The sequence below is a fragment of the Drosophila santomea genome, chromosome 4, assembly GCF_016746245.2.
Source record: "Drosophila santomea strain STO CAGO 1482 chromosome 4, Prin_Dsan_1.1, whole genome shotgun sequence".
NCBI lineage: Eukaryota > Metazoa > Arthropoda > Insecta > Diptera > Drosophilidae > Drosophila > Drosophila santomea.
In genome coordinates this window covers 1,303,868-1,322,500 of record NC_053020.2, presented here as the reverse complement: position 1 = coordinate 1,322,500, position 18,633 = coordinate 1,303,868, and the positions used below count along the sequence as shown (strand labels likewise).

The 18,633-nt window shown below is 33.5% G+C and overlaps 3 protein-coding genes across 10 annotated transcripts in view; 1 reads left to right on the top strand and 2 right to left on the bottom strand.

Annotated features, from left to right (window-relative positions):
* LOC120454834 (microphthalmia-associated transcription factor) overlaps nt 1-760 on the bottom strand; it is a 7,413-nt gene extending 6,653 nt beyond the window's left edge. The window contains exon 1 of one of the 2 annotated variants that reach the window (XM_039640310.2): nt 451-760. In XM_039640310.2, the coding sequence (XP_039496244.1) occupies nt 451-626 (176 nt within the window). In that variant the 5' untranslated portion in view covers nt 627-760. Of the gene's footprint in view, nt 128-450 lie in introns of those variants that run through there. The other variant, XM_039640311.1, reaches the window with a different exon arrangement.
* On the top strand, nt 444-8,197 carry LOC120454840 (phosphatidylinositol 5-phosphate 4-kinase type-2 beta). Of its 5 annotated transcripts, none has more exons than XM_039640332.1 (10): nt 444-535; nt 3,463-3,620; nt 3,678-3,775; nt 3,847-4,096; nt 4,151-4,281; nt 4,345-4,513; nt 6,748-6,899; nt 6,953-7,047; nt 7,876-7,940; nt 7,993-8,197. In XM_039640332.1, exons 2-10 carry the CDS (start codon nt 3,483-3,485, stop codon nt 8,107-8,109), a joined length of 1,215 nt encoding a protein of 404 aa, XP_039496266.1. In that variant the 5' UTR covers nt 444-535; nt 3,463-3,482; the 3' UTR covers nt 8,110-8,197. The 5 variants fall into 5 exon arrangements, with proteins under 5 accessions (XP_039496266.1, XP_039496263.1, XP_039496264.1 ...); XM_039640329.1 differs by lacking the exon at nt 444-535 and adding an exon at nt 3,095-3,249; XM_039640330.1 differs by lacking the exon at nt 444-535 and adding an exon at nt 3,116-3,201.
* LOC120454837 lies at nt 8,107-16,332 on the bottom strand. Of its 3 annotated transcripts, none has more exons than XM_044006481.1 (10): nt 16,194-16,332; nt 15,652-15,744; nt 15,389-15,534; nt 14,731-14,891; nt 12,583-13,224; nt 12,267-12,394; nt 11,721-12,206; nt 8,481-8,623; nt 8,341-8,422; nt 8,107-8,290 (listed from the first exon to the last, which is right to left on the bottom strand). In XM_044006481.1, the coding sequence occupies exons 1-10, from the start codon at nt 16,299-16,301 to the stop codon at nt 8,288-8,290; spliced, it is 1,992 nt and encodes a 663-aa protein (XP_043862416.1). In that variant the 5' UTR covers nt 16,302-16,332; the 3' UTR covers nt 8,107-8,287. The 3 variants fall into 3 exon arrangements, with proteins under 3 accessions (XP_043862416.1, XP_039496250.2, XP_043862417.1); XM_039640316.2 differs by having other exon boundaries at nt 15,694-15,744; XM_044006482.1 differs by lacking the exons at nt 8,107-8,290; nt 8,341-8,422; nt 8,481-8,623 and adding an exon at nt 8,747-8,964.
* Nucleotides 16,333-18,633: the final 2,301 nt, after the last annotated feature.

Below are 18,633 nucleotides of genomic sequence, written 5' to 3'. Positions count from 1 at the left end.
ATTACATCAAGATGTTATTCCTTGTGTACATATGTAAATTTCTATACATATGTACATTTTTTTTCTATGTAATTTAACATTTAATCAGTAAATGTACAGTATGTTTCTTTTGTCTTTTATGCGTATGTACTTGTTTTATACGATTTCATAGTCACATATATTAATTTAACATGTTTAAATTCATGGTATTGTATGATTGCTTGATAAGATTATAATATAGCGCTAATCATACATCAAATATGATGCTAGTACACACATATGTATCTTCATATGAAAAAGGATGTACATTTGTTACATACATATACATATCTGAATAGATACATTACATATATATTTATCCGTACATGATCATGAAAATACATTTTAACGTGAGTTCAGGCATTGACAACGCTGACTGGAAATTAATGTGAAATATACATACATATTTAGATTTGATTACAAGCTACTTACATTTCATTAGGCCGTAAACAGCGTGATGAAGATTTCAATTCATAGAACTCCATATTCTCAGTACTGCCTGCTACAGCAATATTTGGTAAGAAATCCATATTTTCGTTATCATTCAACAGGCTTATATTTAGATCAAACTCCATATCAAAGCCCAAATCAATTCCAGATTCAGTCATATTTGCGGTTGAATAATATTAATATATTTATACTTCGGAAATGTTTTCCAATTAACAATATACATATGACAATTTTTATATTATTATATACAATAGTTCTGAAATGCGCCTCATAGCAGTTAAAGAGGCGGATCTACTAATGAATACCTAAAATTTCATAACACGGCTAGAGCTTTTAATAGTGGTGAGAAAATGACAGTAAATGATCGCACATATTTCGTGCTTTTAGCGTTTAGAAAAACGCTAGTAAGTTATCTCATTCATTCAAAATACATTTTTTCTTGTATTCTACTACCAAAACCTCATTTTAACGAAGGGAAGAAAAGTTACGAGCGATAGCACATTCAATATACGTCGAAAATTTAATTAGCATTCAACTAAAAAAAAATGCAATATATGTTATTATTTCATTATGACGGGAATAAATTAAGCTATTTATAGCTTATTTACCGCCAAACTAGCGGGTTTTATCAAAGAGTGGTAAAACTAACATTTTTATTTGAATGAATCTTAAATATTTTATTGTGTCAAATAAATAAGCTAACGTACAAAAATTTTAATTTTTAGGAAATATCTTTTGAAGGTGAAATGTATTTCAACAAATAAGTATTTTTGAAAGTAAATAACACCCACCAGCCCAATATTTAATGGGGAATTTGACTTTATTTTTTGATCTCTCTCGTTTCATACAAAATGTTCCCTTTGAAATACATATATAACATAAATATTTATATACCCGTTGCTCGAAGAGTAAAAGTGTATACTAGATTCGTTGAAAAGTATTTAGCAGGTAGAAGGAAGCGTTTCCGACCATATAAAGTATATACATGGCCTGCGGTTTCCATACAAGGTGTATGGAGCGGTCCCCACCCGAATTTCAGGCGGGTGGGAAATTCCCAACGCCAGAAATTAGTAAAGAATCGGTCATTAATCATGGAGTTATATGTTATATATATGAAACAGAAAAGAAATCCTCAACAAAGATCTGCAAAATACTAAATTGAGCATAATCTAATCGTGCAAAAAAATTTAAGCAGTTGACTTTGTTTTGCAAACTGTGCGAGATTCTAAACTTGAAATGATTTGGCAAAGAAGTGTCCAAGCAAATCCGTTCCCCACCTCAAATGAAACTGTGTCGCCGGCCCTGAGTATTTATATTCTTGATCAGGATCAATAGTCAAGTCGATCTGACCATATCCGTCTGCCTGTATGAACGCGTGGATCTCAGGCACTCTAAAAGATAAAAATTTGAGATTGAGCTAATTCTTTATTTTTATCGATATGACAGAAAAAATATTGACATTTTTTAACAGAATGAATTAGTAGGATCGGTTTCACTCTTTTTTTTCATGTATTCCACGTCCTTCTGGTTCAGACGAAAAGAAATGGTTACTGGCAGGCCGCTTTCAAGGGATCGACGAATTTACGTCGTTATACCCAGAAAACGTACTAACAAAATTATTTTTTGTTTTTTTTATGGTTGAAATGTTCGTTATATGTTTTAACTTAAAACAAATTAATTTTTTAATCAAACAAAAAATTTAAGAAATTTAATGAAATAACATGGTTTTTCATAAGAAAAAAGCAGAATAAACTAGAAATATATCGGGACATCTCATGAAAAATGGGCATGTGGTCTGTACACGCACGCTGTAAACATTTTTGTCTGCGGTTATGAGCGGTTTGTCGCTTAAAGCGGAGAAGTACTAACCTGAGGTCCTTTCATATAACTTTGTATGGAGACCAACCAAGCCATCGAGTTCCCGTCGCAATAACCGGACTGACGCTATAAGCGGAGTCGATAAACCGGATTCTACTGTATATACCAAACAAATCGAGATGTATACATATAAGAACAATTTATTTAGAAACAATGAATTTATAATTTATTTTTCTATTATTTCAATTATTTTCCCGACTGTCCATATGGCAGCTAAGTATGTATGTCAGCATATTTAAATGAGATCTTCGGTGGACTCACATTTGGAAGGGTTTCCGACATATTTCCACGACCACTCTAACACCCACAAACCACCCAAAAATCCCACACGCCTACAATTTTAAAAATATGTGTTGTTTCCTTTTCGTTTTATTCTTTGGCTCGCCAATTTCTATCGGTATTCCAAAAACATTTTGGCCTCGCCCATACCTTTAAAAAATGTTAACATTTGTTCATTTAATTATTTATTTTGCCAATTTCTACTTTTATCTAATTGAAATATATTTAACTCTTTGAAGGCCTGTTTAGAAAACGACCACACTTCTGAAAATTTGTTTGATTGTTATTCATTAATTTTTTGTCAGGTTGCCTCTAATATTAAAAAATATTTTACTCCTTTAACGCCTGTTTAGAAGCATATGAATATGAATATATTTAATGTTTGTAAAATCATAACACTTCTTAGGTGGAAACGCTGTATCTTACAACAAATAAGAAATACATGTTAGAATGTATCGATAAGGTTTTCATTTTATAAATTTATGTAAACTAAAAATTTGTCTATTCATAAGCCTGCAAGAGATTATATTAAACCTTTGTACAATTAAATACAATTAGCATATCCCCAAAGTAAACGTAATATATATATTATGAACGCTGTGTTGTTTTAATTTTCAATAAAATGTAATTACAAACTTCTATTTAATGTAAATTAGTAAACAATTTACGTGCGACTGAATATATTGTTTTAATTAATTTTTGTGTTCTATGTGTATTTATATTTAAGATAATATATACCTTAAATGCTATATGTATTATTATGGAATGGTTTCTCAGCTTTAACTTTAATTTAGCTTAATTTGTCTGGTAATGTCATCCAATTATTTTTGTTTTTAGTCATATTAGCCAGCCAAAATATGGAAAAAAAAATCTCATCGACATCCCAGCCCCGGATTTTAAAAAAGAAGCACTTCAGGGTTAAGCATCAAAAGGTTAAGTTATTTAGAGCCAATGAACCAATTTTAAGTGTGTTCATGTGGGGAATAAATCACACTGTATGTAACAAAAATTGACCTAAAAAACAAAGATAAGCTAATTTGAATTATTTCCAGATTAATGAATTAAGTCACGTAAACATACCTGTAATGCTTTTGCCAGACGACTTTCGTGCTTATTCTAAAATTAAGGTGGATAATCATCTATTTAATAAGTAAGCAACAAAAAAAAACAATTTTGATATTCTCGAATGTTGGTATTTTTCTTTTATCATTACCATTACAGAGAAAACATGCCGTCACATTTCAAAGTCAAGGAATATTGTCCTCTTGTGTTTAGAAATTTGCGTGAAAGATTTGGAGTTGATGATGTGGACTACCGCGAGTCCTTAACTCGATCCCAACCTATTCAAATTGATTCGTCTGGAAAATCAGGAGCACAATTTTATCAGAGTTATGATAGGTTTTTTATTATAAAAAGTTTGACATCGGAAGAAATTGAACGAATGCACGCATTTTTAAAGCAATACCACCCGGTGAGTAAAGTATTATTTAATTGATTTTAATCAATCCGTTATCATAATTTTTAGTACGTTGTGGAAAGACATGGAAAAACGCTGTTGCCGCAATATTTGGGAATGTATCGTATCACTGTAGAAAGTGTGCAATATTACTTCGTCGTCATGAGGAATGTTTTCAGCTCCCACTTGACAATACACAAGTATGAAAATTGTTGAAAGTCACACCGCTTATATGTATAGTATAACCTTTGTTTATTTGATAGAAAGTTTGATTTAAAAGGTAGCACCGTTGATCGGGAAGCATCAGAAAAGGAACTTGAAAAGAATTTGCCGACTTTCAAAGACAATGATTTTATAAAACAAAAAGTTAAATTGGACATTGGAAAAGAAGCTAAGAACAAGCTTATGAATACCCTAAGCAATGATGTGGATGTAAGTAAATATTTTAAATTTATTTTTATAACACTTGTTTGCATTTGGATTTGTATTTAAACAAAACATAAAACATTAAATATATAGTATAATCCATAATGTTAAGGTCTTTAGGTGGGAGGAAAAGAATACAAGCTAAAGCAAGAATTTTGCGTGCGACGGTTGTTAAAAAAGTGTGTGCTTTTGTGGGTGTTGGAGTAAGCGTTGCAATCATTAAAACGAACTCGCACCAACTTACGTACATCTGCATATTTTGCATTCTTGTAGGTCTGAAACTACTAGAAAGCCAGATCAAGAATATATACTTCATAGCGTCAGAAATGCTTCATTCTGGCTGTTACACACTTTTCATAGAATCTTAAATAACCTTTTATTCTACGAGTAAAGGGTATAGAATAGTTTTTGCGAATTAGACTATATAGAAATAAGACAAGTATATAACAAAGTTGCATGTGTGTAAGCAATCTAAAAATTCAGTTAAAACCTTTTCAGAAATGCTTAATTTCGTAAACGTATAAGTGGTATAGACTTAATGTCCTAACAAAGAAGTTAAACACCTATTACCAGTCCGTATGTACATATGTGTTTAAACTATTTGTTTCGATATTTACTTTGACACTGGGCTTTATTTAGAAACATTTCTTGCTCAAGTCCTAACAATTTCATGAACTTAATTTAAGGAAATATATACAATGAGGTAAATACAACGTAATATTGCTTTAAATTAAAATGCACTCTCCGACATTGGTTTTAAAACCCGTTACTCACTAAAGGGGTACACTAGATTCGTTAAAAAGTACATAACAGGGAGAAAAGAGTGTTTCCGACAATAAAAAATTATATATAAATGCTAGAAAGTTGAAATTAAGCATGCAGATGCCAGAGCTATAGACTCACCGACCAAAACTTTGACGTTTGCAATTTTGAAAAATGTTTTGATTTTTAAATTTGCCAATTTCTATCGTATACCAACAACATTTTGGCCACATCCTTTTTAACGCCCACAAACCTCCAAAACCTGACATTTTTAAATATTTTATTTGATTTTTTTTTGTTTTTTTGAAAAATTACATTTCTTTAATTGAAAACAAGTAAGAACGCTATAGGCGAGTTCACCGACTATCTGATACCCGTTACTCAGCTAGTGGAAGTGCGAAGGAGAGTCTTCAACACTGACAGCTTTTGGCGGTTTGTGGGCGTTAGAGTGGGCGTGGCAAAAAGTGTTTTTTTGGCAAATCGATAGAAATTTACAAGACTAATACAAAAATAAAAAAATACCAAACCATTTTTGAAAAGTGTGGGCGTGGCAGCTTTGGGCGGTTTGTGGGCGTTATAGTGGGCGTGGCAAAAAGTTTTTTAACAAATCAATAGAAATTTACAAGACCAATACAGAAATGAAAAAATATTAAAACATTTTTCAAAAGTGTGGGCGTGGCAGTTTTGTGCGGTTTGTGGGCGTCAGAGTGGGCGTGGCAACATGAATCGACAAACTTGCGCTGCTTCTATGACTGCAGTCTGTATGCTTAATCTCAACATTCTAGCTTTTGTAGTTCCTGAGACCTCGACGTTTATACGGACGGACAGACGGACATGTCCAGATCGACTCGGCTATTGATCCTGATCAAGAATATATATACTTTATATGGTCGGAAACGCTTCCTTCTGCCTGTTAAATACTTTTCAACGAATCTAGTATACCCTTTTTTCTACGAGTAACGGGTATAAATAGTTACAAAAATGTTTGTCTTATTAAGAAAACTCCCACCCTTGACGCTAAATATCGAATCTGTTCGTTTGAATGTAATGTCAACGTCTAACTTATCCTGAATATCATTAATTTATAGAGTCTGAAAACACGTCGCTGTGCATATTACACATTTTATACCTATTATAAGAGTTACGGATTATATACGTAAAAAATAAGTAAAAGCAGCAGTTAAAGAGAAATTTTTCCAGCTATTATTGTTCATTTTTAAATTAAAATAAACTTATGCCGACCAGTGTAAGTATAAGGGCGCATTTTTATTGACCTATATTGCATGGTCACTGTTTTGCGTGTCCCGGACATTTCTTATTTAGGTCTTGAAAATTATAAGCACGTATTTATTCTGTAAAAAAATTAATCTAAAAAACCTTTAAATTGTAACAAAATACTAACAATAACCGGTATATAATTATGTGTTGCAAGGTACTTTTTTATGTATAAATATATTTTGATATATAATTATTTTTAGCTTCTGACTAGGTTGCACATTATGGATTACTCTTTGTTGGTCGGCGTGCACGACTGCGTGCGTGCAGAGGAGGAAGCTTTACAGGGAGATAATATACTAACTGCTGGTCGCAGTGAGAACAGCGAAAGCGAGGAATGCGATAGCGGTGAACGGTAAATAAAAACAATTTTTGTTTAACTTTAAATTTACACAGTTTTTGTTAAAGCTGGACGTATAACACTCCTCCCGATTCTCCAAGAGGTGCACAGTATAAAGAAGTCGTTTATGAAGTTGACATATATGACATTCCGAGTATTGAAGGTAAATTTTTTTAAAAAGCTTGGGCTCACTAGCCCTTATAACTTTACAATGTGCACGCAACTTAAATTTTTATACCTGTTACTCGTAGAGTAAAAGGGTATACTAGATTCGTTAAAAAGTATGTAACAGGCAGAAGGAAGCGTTTCCGACCATATAAAGTATATATATTCTTGATCAGGATCAATAGCCGAGTCAATCTAGCCATGCCCGTCTGTCCGTCCGTCTGTCTGTCCGTATAAACTTCGAGATCTCAGGAACTATAAAAGATAGAAAGATGAGTTTAAGCTTACACACTCCAGAGACATAAACGCAGCGCAAGTTTGTCGAACAATGTTGCCATGCCCACTCTAACGCCCACAAACCACCCAATTTATTTTTTCCAATTTCAACCGATATTCCAGAATGTGGTGAAATTTCTCGTTCGCACTTCCACCCTCTAAGTATATTTGGGGAACTCGACTATGGCATTCTCTCTTGTTTCGTTTGAAAGAATTATTAAACCAGATGGTTCCAAATTTTTTGGTCTAATGTTATGTCTTTCTTTCTTAACCGTCCCATTAGGGCAATTAATAATGCTTAATGTTTGAAAATTTATTGACGTTTCATTTACATAAAGAAACGTTGAAATTTTTTTAATATAACCGCTTTTATAAACCTAATTGCATTTTGCTGTTGTAATCCAATAAAAAAGGTATGACCGGTATAGGTATGAAAGGTATACTATAAAACATCCATAGCGTTTCGTCACTTCTCGGATAACCAGTATTAAAATAAGATAATTTATAATTATTTTACATTGCTTAAAATATATTTTGAACTGTTTTGCAGAAAAACGCGAAATTTACTTTATTGCAATTATTGACGTTCTTACACAATATGGAGTAAAAAAACAGGTAATTAGAAAAAATTATATTAATTTATTTCAATCTAAACGATATATTTTAGGCAGCTAAAGCAGCCAAAACCGTTAAATATGGCAGTAATGTTGATGGTATATCAACCTGTGACCCTGAACAATATGCCAAACGATTCTTGGACTTTATGGATAAAGCTATAGAATAAAGTATTATACTCATTATGTATTTGCCACATTGAAAATGTCAAAAATGTATTTATATAAGACATATAAAATATAAGATATTATTTCGAAGCTTCCAGGTCATCATCTTTCGGACGAATGCATATATATTGCTTAAAATATGCCTTTGGTGATAATTCGTAATTAGTAGACCATCACGTGTTACTAGAATAAAGTGGTAAGACGGGTAAAGATATTTAATGTACTAAACTTACAACAAATCGTTTTATTTGAGTTTTTGATGTGTTCTCTTGTTTCGTGTTCGAATTTTTCATATTTTCAAAGCGTTCCCGTATTCTGAAATGAAAATACCATTATCTTGCAAACTAGTCAAGGTTCATACGTTCAATCTCACGTTTTGGCACTTTCAATAGATTCGTTTGAAATAAGCTGTGAATATATGTCGGCGCGACCTTCCTTTATTTCACGTTCTATTTCGTTATCCTGCCATTTTTCAAATTTCGCTCTCAATTGCTTAGCACGTGCAAAATTTTGCGCCTAAAAAGGATATATATATTTATTAATTTATTTTTACTTTATCTTTGAAGAAACTTTTTCCAAAGCTTACCTTAAAACTTTTAAATAAAATTTTTGGCCGTTAGGTGGCCGTGACTTTTAGTTAAAATTTGAGGTTTGAGTGCCACACAGAGCCTAACTTTCTAGTGGCCGTGGCAACGTGTTAATACAAAATTGCGGTTAGTAGGCGTCACTAAAATCTTAGTGCTCATGGTATAAATAAATAATTGAAAGCACAATTCTTATATCCGTTACTCGCGTATGAAAAGGGTAAGTAGATTCGTTATAAAGAATGTAACAGTTAGCAGGAAGAGTTTCCAACCCTATAAATATGTATGTATATATAATTAAAAATTCGCAATACTAGAGTAAAAGGGTATACTAGATTCGTTGAAAGTATGTAACAGAAGGAAGCGTTTCCGATCATATAAAGTATATATATTCTTGATCAGGATCAATAGCCGAGTCGATTTGGCCATGTCCGTCTGTCTGTCAGTCTGTCTGTCCGTATGAACGTCGAGATCTCAGGAACTACAAAAGCTAGAAAGTTGAGATTAAACATACAGACTCCAGAGACATAGAAGCAGCGCAAGTTTGTCGATTCATGTTTCCACGCCCACTCTAACGCCCACAAACCGCACAAAACTGCCACGCCCACACTTTTGAAAACTGTTTTAATATTTTTTCATTTCTGTATTGGTCTTGTAAATTTCTATCGATTTGTTAAAAAACTTTTTGCCACGCCCACTCTAACGCCCACAAACCGCCAAAAACTGTCAGTGTTGAAGAAATTTGTTACAGAAATTTGTACGCCTTCGGATCTTAACCAGTTTTGCAAAGCTATGCACATAAAAGCTGAATCTTTGTCCGCTTTAATTTCCTGTGGCTTTCCCTCATCATTGAATATTTTAGTAATGGCTCTTTTTGCTTCTAGCCAATCTCTACTTTTTACTTCAACTAGTGAGGCAAATTTTGAATAAATATCAATACAAGATAAGAAGATCTGGTTACCCGTGAGATAAAAATCTATCACGTATTTTTCCCTTGTGTTAAATATTTCTGGAGTTGTTTCAAATGTCAATTTTGTGTCTTTATGTTCGGTTTTTTCACATTCATTGATAATATTTTGAATTAGCTTTTGACTATCTGGGTAATAGTATTTTTTTTAAACCAATTAATGGTTTTTTCTATACCTGGATGTAAAAGTTCCTTATGTTTCTTTAGGATTAAATGCCCTCTGGAAGATCAGAAAATCCTCATCATTAGGGAAGTAAATTGCGCTTTTCTTGGTGCAAACAAATTCCTTAATGAGAGTTCAAGAGTCATTTCTTTATAGATTATTTTAATCTTTACTTTTTGAAAGTAGTGGCTTACGCTTGTTGTGTCACTGTGGCCTTTTTATACCCGTTACTCGTAGAGTAAAAGGGTATACTAGATTCGTTGAAAAGTATGTAACAGGCAGAAGGAAGCGTTTCCGACCATATAAAGTATATATATTCTTGATCAGGATCAATAGCCGAGTCGATCTGGCCATGTCCGTCTGTCCGTCTGTCCGTCTGTCTGTCCGTCCGTATAAACGCTGAGATCTCAGGAACTACAAAAGCTAGCTAGTTGAGATTCGGCAAACAGACTCCAGAGACATAGACGCAGCGCAAGTTTGTCAATTCATGTTGCCACGCCCACTCTAACGCCCACAAACCGCCCAAAACTGCCCCGCCCACACTTTTAAAAAATGTTTTGATATTTTTTCATTTTTGTATTAGGCTTGTTCATTTCTATCGATTTGCCAAAAAACTTTTTGCCACGCCCACTCTAACGCCCACAAACCGCCCAAAGCTACGACGCCCACACTTTTGAAAAATGTTTTTATATTTTTTCATTTTTGTATCAGTCTTGTAAATTTCTATCGATTTGCCAAAAAACTTTTTTCCAAGCATACTCTAACGCCCACAAACCGCCCAAAGCTCCGACGCCCACACTTTTGAAAAATGTTTTGATTTTTCTTCATTTTTGTATTGGTCTTGTAAATTTCTATCGATTTGCCAAAAAACTTTTTGCCACGCCCACTCTTACGCCCACAAACCGCCAAAACCTGTCAGCGTTGAAGACTCCTTCGCACTTCCACTAGCTGAGTAACGGGTATTAGATAGTCGGGGAAATCGACTATAGCGTTCTCTCTTGTTTTATTTGAGAAGAACACCGACCGATTATAATTAGGCCTCAAACTGAACTCTGATAATTACTCCGATTTGATTGACGTTCAAGCCTCGGTTTCGAGCTTTTCTAATATGGACTTTTGACTTTAGGGTTCTGATCAAATGAAGAGAGAAAGCTTTGGAGTTGCTTTGGATGTTTAGTCTACCAGTGGGTGACTTATCTGGTATCTATTGGGTACATCCAGAGTAGTGTAGGGTGTGATATGCCAAACAATTTTGGACACGTCCACAAACCACCCGATACTGCCACGCTCACACTTTTAAAATGTTTAATGAGTAACGGCTCAGTAACGGGTATCTCAAAAGAACGTAACTAGATTGACGTGACTAGTGATCCTTTTTTACAACTTTTTAAAATGTTTAATGAGTAACGGCTCAGTAACGGGTATCTCAAAAGAACGTAACTAGATTGACGTGACTAGTGATCCTTTTTTACAACTTTTTAAACGCTCTTTTTGCGTCGTCTCTTAGACATGTTCTATTTTAGGTAGCAAGTACTCATCACCATTAAACAAGAAAGAAAGCTAGCCTCGGCAAGCCAAAGTTTATATCCATTTCTCTCTTCGCACTAGCAGATTAACGAGTATCTGATAGTCGAGGAACTCTGTAATTGTCTGTCCGGCTCGGTCTGACTTATATTGACTGACTTGGGACTGTTGAATATCAGTAATAAATACTTTATACGTTTGAAATTCAGTTAAAAATTGTTCGTTATCGCCAGTGTGAATAAGATTAATAAGAAGAGGTATTGTATTACAGTATATAAGGTATCAGCTGATGTTGCATTTTCAAATGGGGACAAATTGAGTGTCAAGTACCTCGACTTTAAGCACTTTATTAATTGAAGTTTTAGAAAATCTTACCTCGTGAAGCGCATTATCGTTGTTACAAGAGTAAGAAGGACCAATTTCAGGCCCCTTTTCGTCGCTTTCACTATTCTTTTCATAGTCACTTTCGTCTTCATCCTCAGTATCTGATGTAATAAAATGGTGTGAAATCTCAGGCGGGGGAGTAAAACACTTCAATGGCTTTGGTGTGTTTTCCTTGTGTTCATCACTCATTTTTTGTTCTTCCATCTCGCGAAACTTATTCAAAATAATGGACATTGTTTTTGTTGTCTGCAAAACGTTATCATTGTATAAATTTGTGTTAATTGTACGATTCGGATCTGAATCAGGAGTTGGCAACTTTACAACGCCCTCACGTGGCGGTGTCATGCGAAATATTTTTTTCTTATTTTCAGCTGGAGAATATGTTTCGAAGAATTTGAATTTTTGGGACAACTCTTCAGTGGCGACCTTAACTTCTTCTGGCTTTGAGTCGGATTTAATAACGTCAACATCGGTATTCTGTATTTTTTTAGGTAAATAAAAAAATAAACGATTTTACTATTTTAATTATGGACTCACCTCCTGCCCTTTCGTAATATTTGCTCGATATTTCTTATCGGGAAAGGTATATTGCACATCAGTGCTTAAACCCGAAATTATATTTGCATCTAGTTCCATAAAGATATTTCTTGATGCTTTGCTTATTCCTAAATGTATAAAAAAAAGGCATACGTATGTTAGGCAAAGCCATTATTAATTTTAAGATATACTTCGGCTTCGTAAAAAAGCACACAAGATTCAAAATAAAAATCAAAAACACGAAATGTGCATTTGCTTACTCCTGTCTGTCAATTAACTGTGCTGTTTTACGAAGCTTGATGTTTTATACCCTTACCAGACTCGAATACGTCCGCATCCGCATGAATACCAAACCTTACTTCGCTCGATGGAATTTTATCTTTAAAAACTTCACCATTTTCAAATCGGTTCTTTATTTCTTGAGTGGGCTTAATGACAAGAATATCTGGGGTTTTACCCACAGATGTAACGGCCAGTTCTGATTCAGCAACAGCTAATTTATACATTTCTTTTATTTTTGCTTGTTTACCCAAAAACAATCTAGAGCGTATATTTTGTATTTCTTGTTTTCTTTCCTCGCGGCGCCCTTCCTTTTCCATTAAGTCGCCTTGCTCAAACTTAGATCTTATATCATTCATTGCTTCCCCCAAGCCTACGGGGGTTTCTCTTTTCAAGTCCTTTTTTGAGCACATAAGATTCACGTCGCTTTCGTCATCAGTTGTTCCGTTATTATTGTCACTGTTGTTATTATCATCTAATTTTTGTACTTCTGAATAAGGTATCCCTAACTTATGAAGCTTAGTTAGCGTAGACTGTATTGACTTGCTATGCGAAATAGCAGTATCTTGATGTTCTACTAAATTATTATGTTCCTTAAAGCCATTTTCGAAAACTTTAAATTTTGAGCGCACATTTAGTTGTTGAAGCTCGTCAAGACCAAGACTCGGTTTATCGGATGCTAAAATAGGTAATAGTTATATTTGATTATATTTTCATTCTGCTTGTTTATTTATTATTTCTGCAAATTCACCAAAAGAAACCAGAGGGAACGCTATAGTCGAGTTCCCCGACTATCTGATACCCGTTACTCAGCTAGTGGAAGTGCGAAGGAGACTCTTCAACATTAATAGTTTTTGGCGGTTTGTGGGCGTTAGAGTGGGCGTGGCAAAAAGTTTTTTGGCAAATTGAGAGAAATTTACAAGACTAATACAAAATTAAAAAAATATCAAAACATTTTTCAAAAGTGTAAGCGTGGCAGCTTTGGGCGGTTTGTGGGCGTTAGAGTGGGCGTGGCAAAAAGTTTTTCCGCAAATCGATAAAAATTTACAAGACCAATACAAAAATGAAAAAATATCAAAACATTTTTCAAAAGTGTGGTGCCAGTTTTGTGCGGGTTGTGGGCGTTAGAGTGGGCGTGGAAACATGAATCGACAAACTTGCGCTGCTTCTATGTCTCTGGAGTCTGTATGCCTTATCTCAACTTTCTAGTTTTTGTAGTTCCTGAGATCCCGACGTTCATACGGACGGACAGACGGATGCACAGACGGACGGACAGACGGACATGGCCGGATCGACTCGGCTATTGATCCTGATCAAGAATATATATACTTTATATGGTCGGAAACGCTTCCTTCTGCCTGTTACATACTTTTCAACGAATCTAGTATACCCTTTTACTCTACGAGTAAATGGTATTTTTTTTAAGAAATATAAAAACATTAAACGTAAAACACCCCCAGTATATTAAAGTTCATATTCGCAGATATTGTGACACTAACAGAAAACACAAGAGAAAACTCTATAGTCAAGTTCCTGGACCATCAGGTACCCGTTACTCAGCTTGTGGGCTTTTGGAAGATCGACAAAAATTGCCAAGAAAGCTAATGTCAAAACAAGACAGAACGATAAGTCGAGTTCCTCGGCTATCAGAGACCTGATACTAGTGGGAGTGTAAACGAGAAAGTTTAACATTTTTTTTATATATTAAAAGAAAGTGTCTAAAAAATAATAAAATGTTAAACAATGTGAAAAGTGTGTGCTAGGTTATGGGCGTTTGAAGAGACGTGGCCAAAAATGTTTGGCATACCGATAGAAATTTAAAGACCTACTTTGACAAAATGGTCGGAAATTTACAAGACCGGAAAAAAATCAAAACATTTTCCAAAAATGTGGGCGTGGCAGTTTTGGGCGGATTGTGGGCATGGCAATATGGTTTAAACTTGCGCTGCGTATATATTTGTGGACTCTGCATGCCTGATCTCTAGCTTTCCTGAGATCTCGTTCATACGGACGGAAAAATTGATCCTGATCAAGAACATATATACTTTATATGGCCGGAAACGCTTCCTTCTGCCTGTTACATACTTTTCAACGAATCTAGTATACCCTTTTACAGTACGAGGAGCGGGTATAAAAAATAGCCAGTATTTACGAAAAACTTTATTTGTTCAAGAATTAATCTTACCTCTAGCAACATCCGGCGGTAATATAATTGGTTGATTCTCGCTAATTATGAGTTGTGGTTTTCGTGGAGTAAATTCTTCGCAAACTACTTTCGGTGCGAAGATTAATTTAAAGTGCATAGAGCAATATAGACTTCCATCATGAACATTATAGCTATCAAATCTAAGGGTTATTACAATAAAAAATGTTAATTTGAAAATCATTATTATAAAACTTGCAAATCATATTAACTTGAAAAAAAGTATTCTTTCTCAGCGTGCCAAAAATGATTGTAGAGTGCTTATTTCACAGTCATTTTGGTTTAAAATATGCGATGTGCGATGGCATGTGGTCGTCGTTCTTCAATATTTGCTTAAACTAATCTCTTAGTTTTGTACCTATTGCTTTATATTTATATGTAGATCAGAATTTTCGATCCGGAACCCATAAGACCGATAAAATAATCTCGGCATTTATATGGACATAGGAACTACATATATCGATTTTAAAAATATAAATACTGTAAAGGGTCGCATAAGTATACATATTTCAGCGAGCTACGATCGGTAACTCATCAGGAATAACTACCTATTGTTACTAAGTTAAGACTGTATTTGTTTATTATTGGCACAACAATGTGTGCTTAATATTTATTAATACAAATTATTTTCGGTACTCACTTAAGGTGTTTGCCGCAGTCGTTGCAACGTAAGCACGTCTTATGAAAAATAGTCGTTTCTGTCTTCAACCTAAGAATGACCTCTTCCATTTTGTATACGGGTTTCTTGCATTGGTGACAGTTTTCCAGCTTCTCAGTAATTGTAGACTGGTAAAATGAATTAAATTTTAAAGCAGAAATTTATAAAAATAGAATATATCAAAAATTTACGACCTTTCGTTATTTTGTAAATGTAATGCGTTATCTTCATGATACTTAGCTTACTCGAAAAAGTGATTGAGCTTTTTTAGAATCTCGTGAACGTACATGAATAACATTACGTTTTTGTAGATCATCGAATTTTGAAAAACTTTTTTTCTAGAAAATATAAAAATTGTAATTAATACAATATAAATATAAATAAGGATTTATGCATAGTAACGAGATATTTGTATGATACACATAATATTTATTTTTACAATGAGTGAAATGTCTACTTTACAATATACCCAAGATACAATATACTCGAGTAAAGGGAGCGCGAGTGAGATGAAGCTGGCAATACTCCTATTTTTGCACTAGCGCCCTTAGCGGAGTTTCTTTATTGCTCACTATTTCCTGTGGTCACTGACCATGGCACGCCTTTCAATCATATTCTATTAAAAATATTACGATAATGGAGGCGGGTTTTGTAGTTTGCGAGCGTAAAAGTTATTGTCATATTGTTTAAAATTAGCGAAATATATAATAATATTAAGAAAAAATGAAATAATTTTCACTAACGTCGGCGGGCTGTACTACTTTCACATGTCTTTCACAAATCTTACCATATTTATATTTTGTTCGTTTGTTTTTGACCTTTTTGATTTGTTTTTTTTTGCGGGTAATCCATTTCCGGAAGATTTTATTGAACTGTTTGGATTCTGAGTGTCCATGTTACTTTAATCGGCTTCCTTGTAAAATTAAAATGGCTGCCTTAAATAGGTTAGCTCTTCTGAAATAAAATAGTAATTTAAATTATTTTATTTGACTGCCACGGTAGGTATGAAATAACACTCCTAGGGTAGCCTATAAAAATAGGTTTATAGTGAAATAGAATTTGTAATTTGTAAATATTTATAAATACTCTATTAAAAAAAATGTGTATCTGAGTATACATCAAACTAAAGGTAGTGCAAAATCTACAGGCATTGCATATAATAACTTATAATAATACATGGAAACCGAGAAAAAACGTTGGACGTTTAAAAGTATAGACTTAAGCAATTTGGGCTGGTAAGGGCTAAAAATAAAAAACTCATATTAAAAGTACGATAAAATCTGTTGCTCCGATGTAAAACACGATTTGTACCAATTTTATAAAATGAAATTTTTGAACGTTTGGTTTGTCTGTCTGCAGAAGGTTTTTTGAATATCCTGAAATAAATTGTATGTCGATATAACAAAATTTTGTCTACCACTCTTGAAGAACCAGTAATTTAGCAGAAACACAGATAAAACAAACCATATTCTTATGACATCACTTGGATTCTTAGAATCCTTCTTAGAATTCTTTCACTTAAAACTTTTGCTTTATGTCATTGAAATGTTTTCACGTGAACTATGGGTGAATACAACACATTAAAAACTAATAGAAAATTATTTTATTTGTTTAGATTAAATATCTTAAAAACCTATCCGAAAAAAACTCTCCGCGATTGTTTAAAAAACTAAACTTCTACCTTTTTTTTATTTAAATTTGTATTATTTAGAAGAACAAGTAGCTCCTAGTGAATATCAACTTTTTGGAAAAATCGAATTTTTATTTATGATACCTATGCCAGAAATCTACCTAGGATATTTATATAATTTAAAAGCTTTTCTATAAGTTCATGCTTTTTAGTGTATACATCAATACACACTCAACGAGTCTTCGGCATCGTTTTGTGCAGTTATATGTACATATAACCTTATACGTATTTTTAAATGATCCACAAAATATATAAGAGTTTGCAACCAAGTATGTCATCGATGATGGTTTCACAAATTGATAATATGTATATTAACCAATTCTACTTATGGTTAAACTAAAGGTTTCTAAAATCAGACCTTTCTAATTGTTTTATCATTAGCTATTAACGTTCGGAAGTTGAGGTCCGTCTGTTTTTATGTATACTCGACAAGATTCATAGAGTTGTCAGATTGTGTGCATGTAGATACAATGTTAAAAATTGAGTTTATATTTTAATGAGTAAAAGCTTTCTTCGGAAAATATTTAAAAGCTTTCTTCGGAAAATATTTAAAAGCTTTTTTAGCAAGTAAAATGCACATTTGAAATTTAGATCTATATATAAAAAAAATAAAACTGCAAGACATTCTATTTCTAATACAGATATTCATGAAACAGAACTAAAGCAATAATGAATGATATATGTAGTAAGTTTCTTGACTATCAGATTCTCGGTTCCTAGCTAGTGCGACGTGGATGGAGTATACAAAATTAAAGAAGAAAATACTCTTTTTCGAGCGCTAACCAACGCAACCGTTTAAGTTTAAGAAATTTAATAAGGAAAGCTAGCTTCTGCGAGCCGATACTCTTTAAGTATTACTTTGATTAAAATATGATAAACTCTTCGTGAAAAGACGCTATGTAAAACCTTTATCGGTAAAGTTTCTCGCTGAATTATCACAAGCAGCATGTTAATGGATATTTTCTCGATTTGATCGGTGGGGTAATTGTCCTTTAAAAAAATGGGAGACTCCCATGTGCGGGTTATTTTTTCCCCACATGCATACATCAGCATAATAGTGTTATCTACCGCAGAAGCTGGTTTCAATGATTTTTCCGAATTAAATGGCTAAAGTTATTTAAAAGCAAAAGCCATTAAAAGAATGAGCGAAGCCTTTGGTTAAAATAACATGCGATGGTGGTTCAGATATGGAAAAGTTTTTCCCATGCAGTACATTTTGTGCAAAAGGTCGAAACTCCGGCATGCTCCGGTAATCGAATTCGTAAAATTTTTACGATTTCGATTTGAAATCGAAAAATTGGTGCTCCGGTTTTCGAAATCGTAGAAATTTTTCGATTTGTAAAATGGACACTTTTGTTTGACCGAAATGAAAAGTATATGCCTTTTTTTTATATCAAATCAGATCTTATTTACTAAGGGAAAAAAATAGTTTACTCAGTGGACTATTGATGTTCATTTCTCATCACCAGAAAACCATTTTACCAATTAGTTATTTTATAAAAAATGTATTTCTGACCCCACCTAAGATTTGACAAAC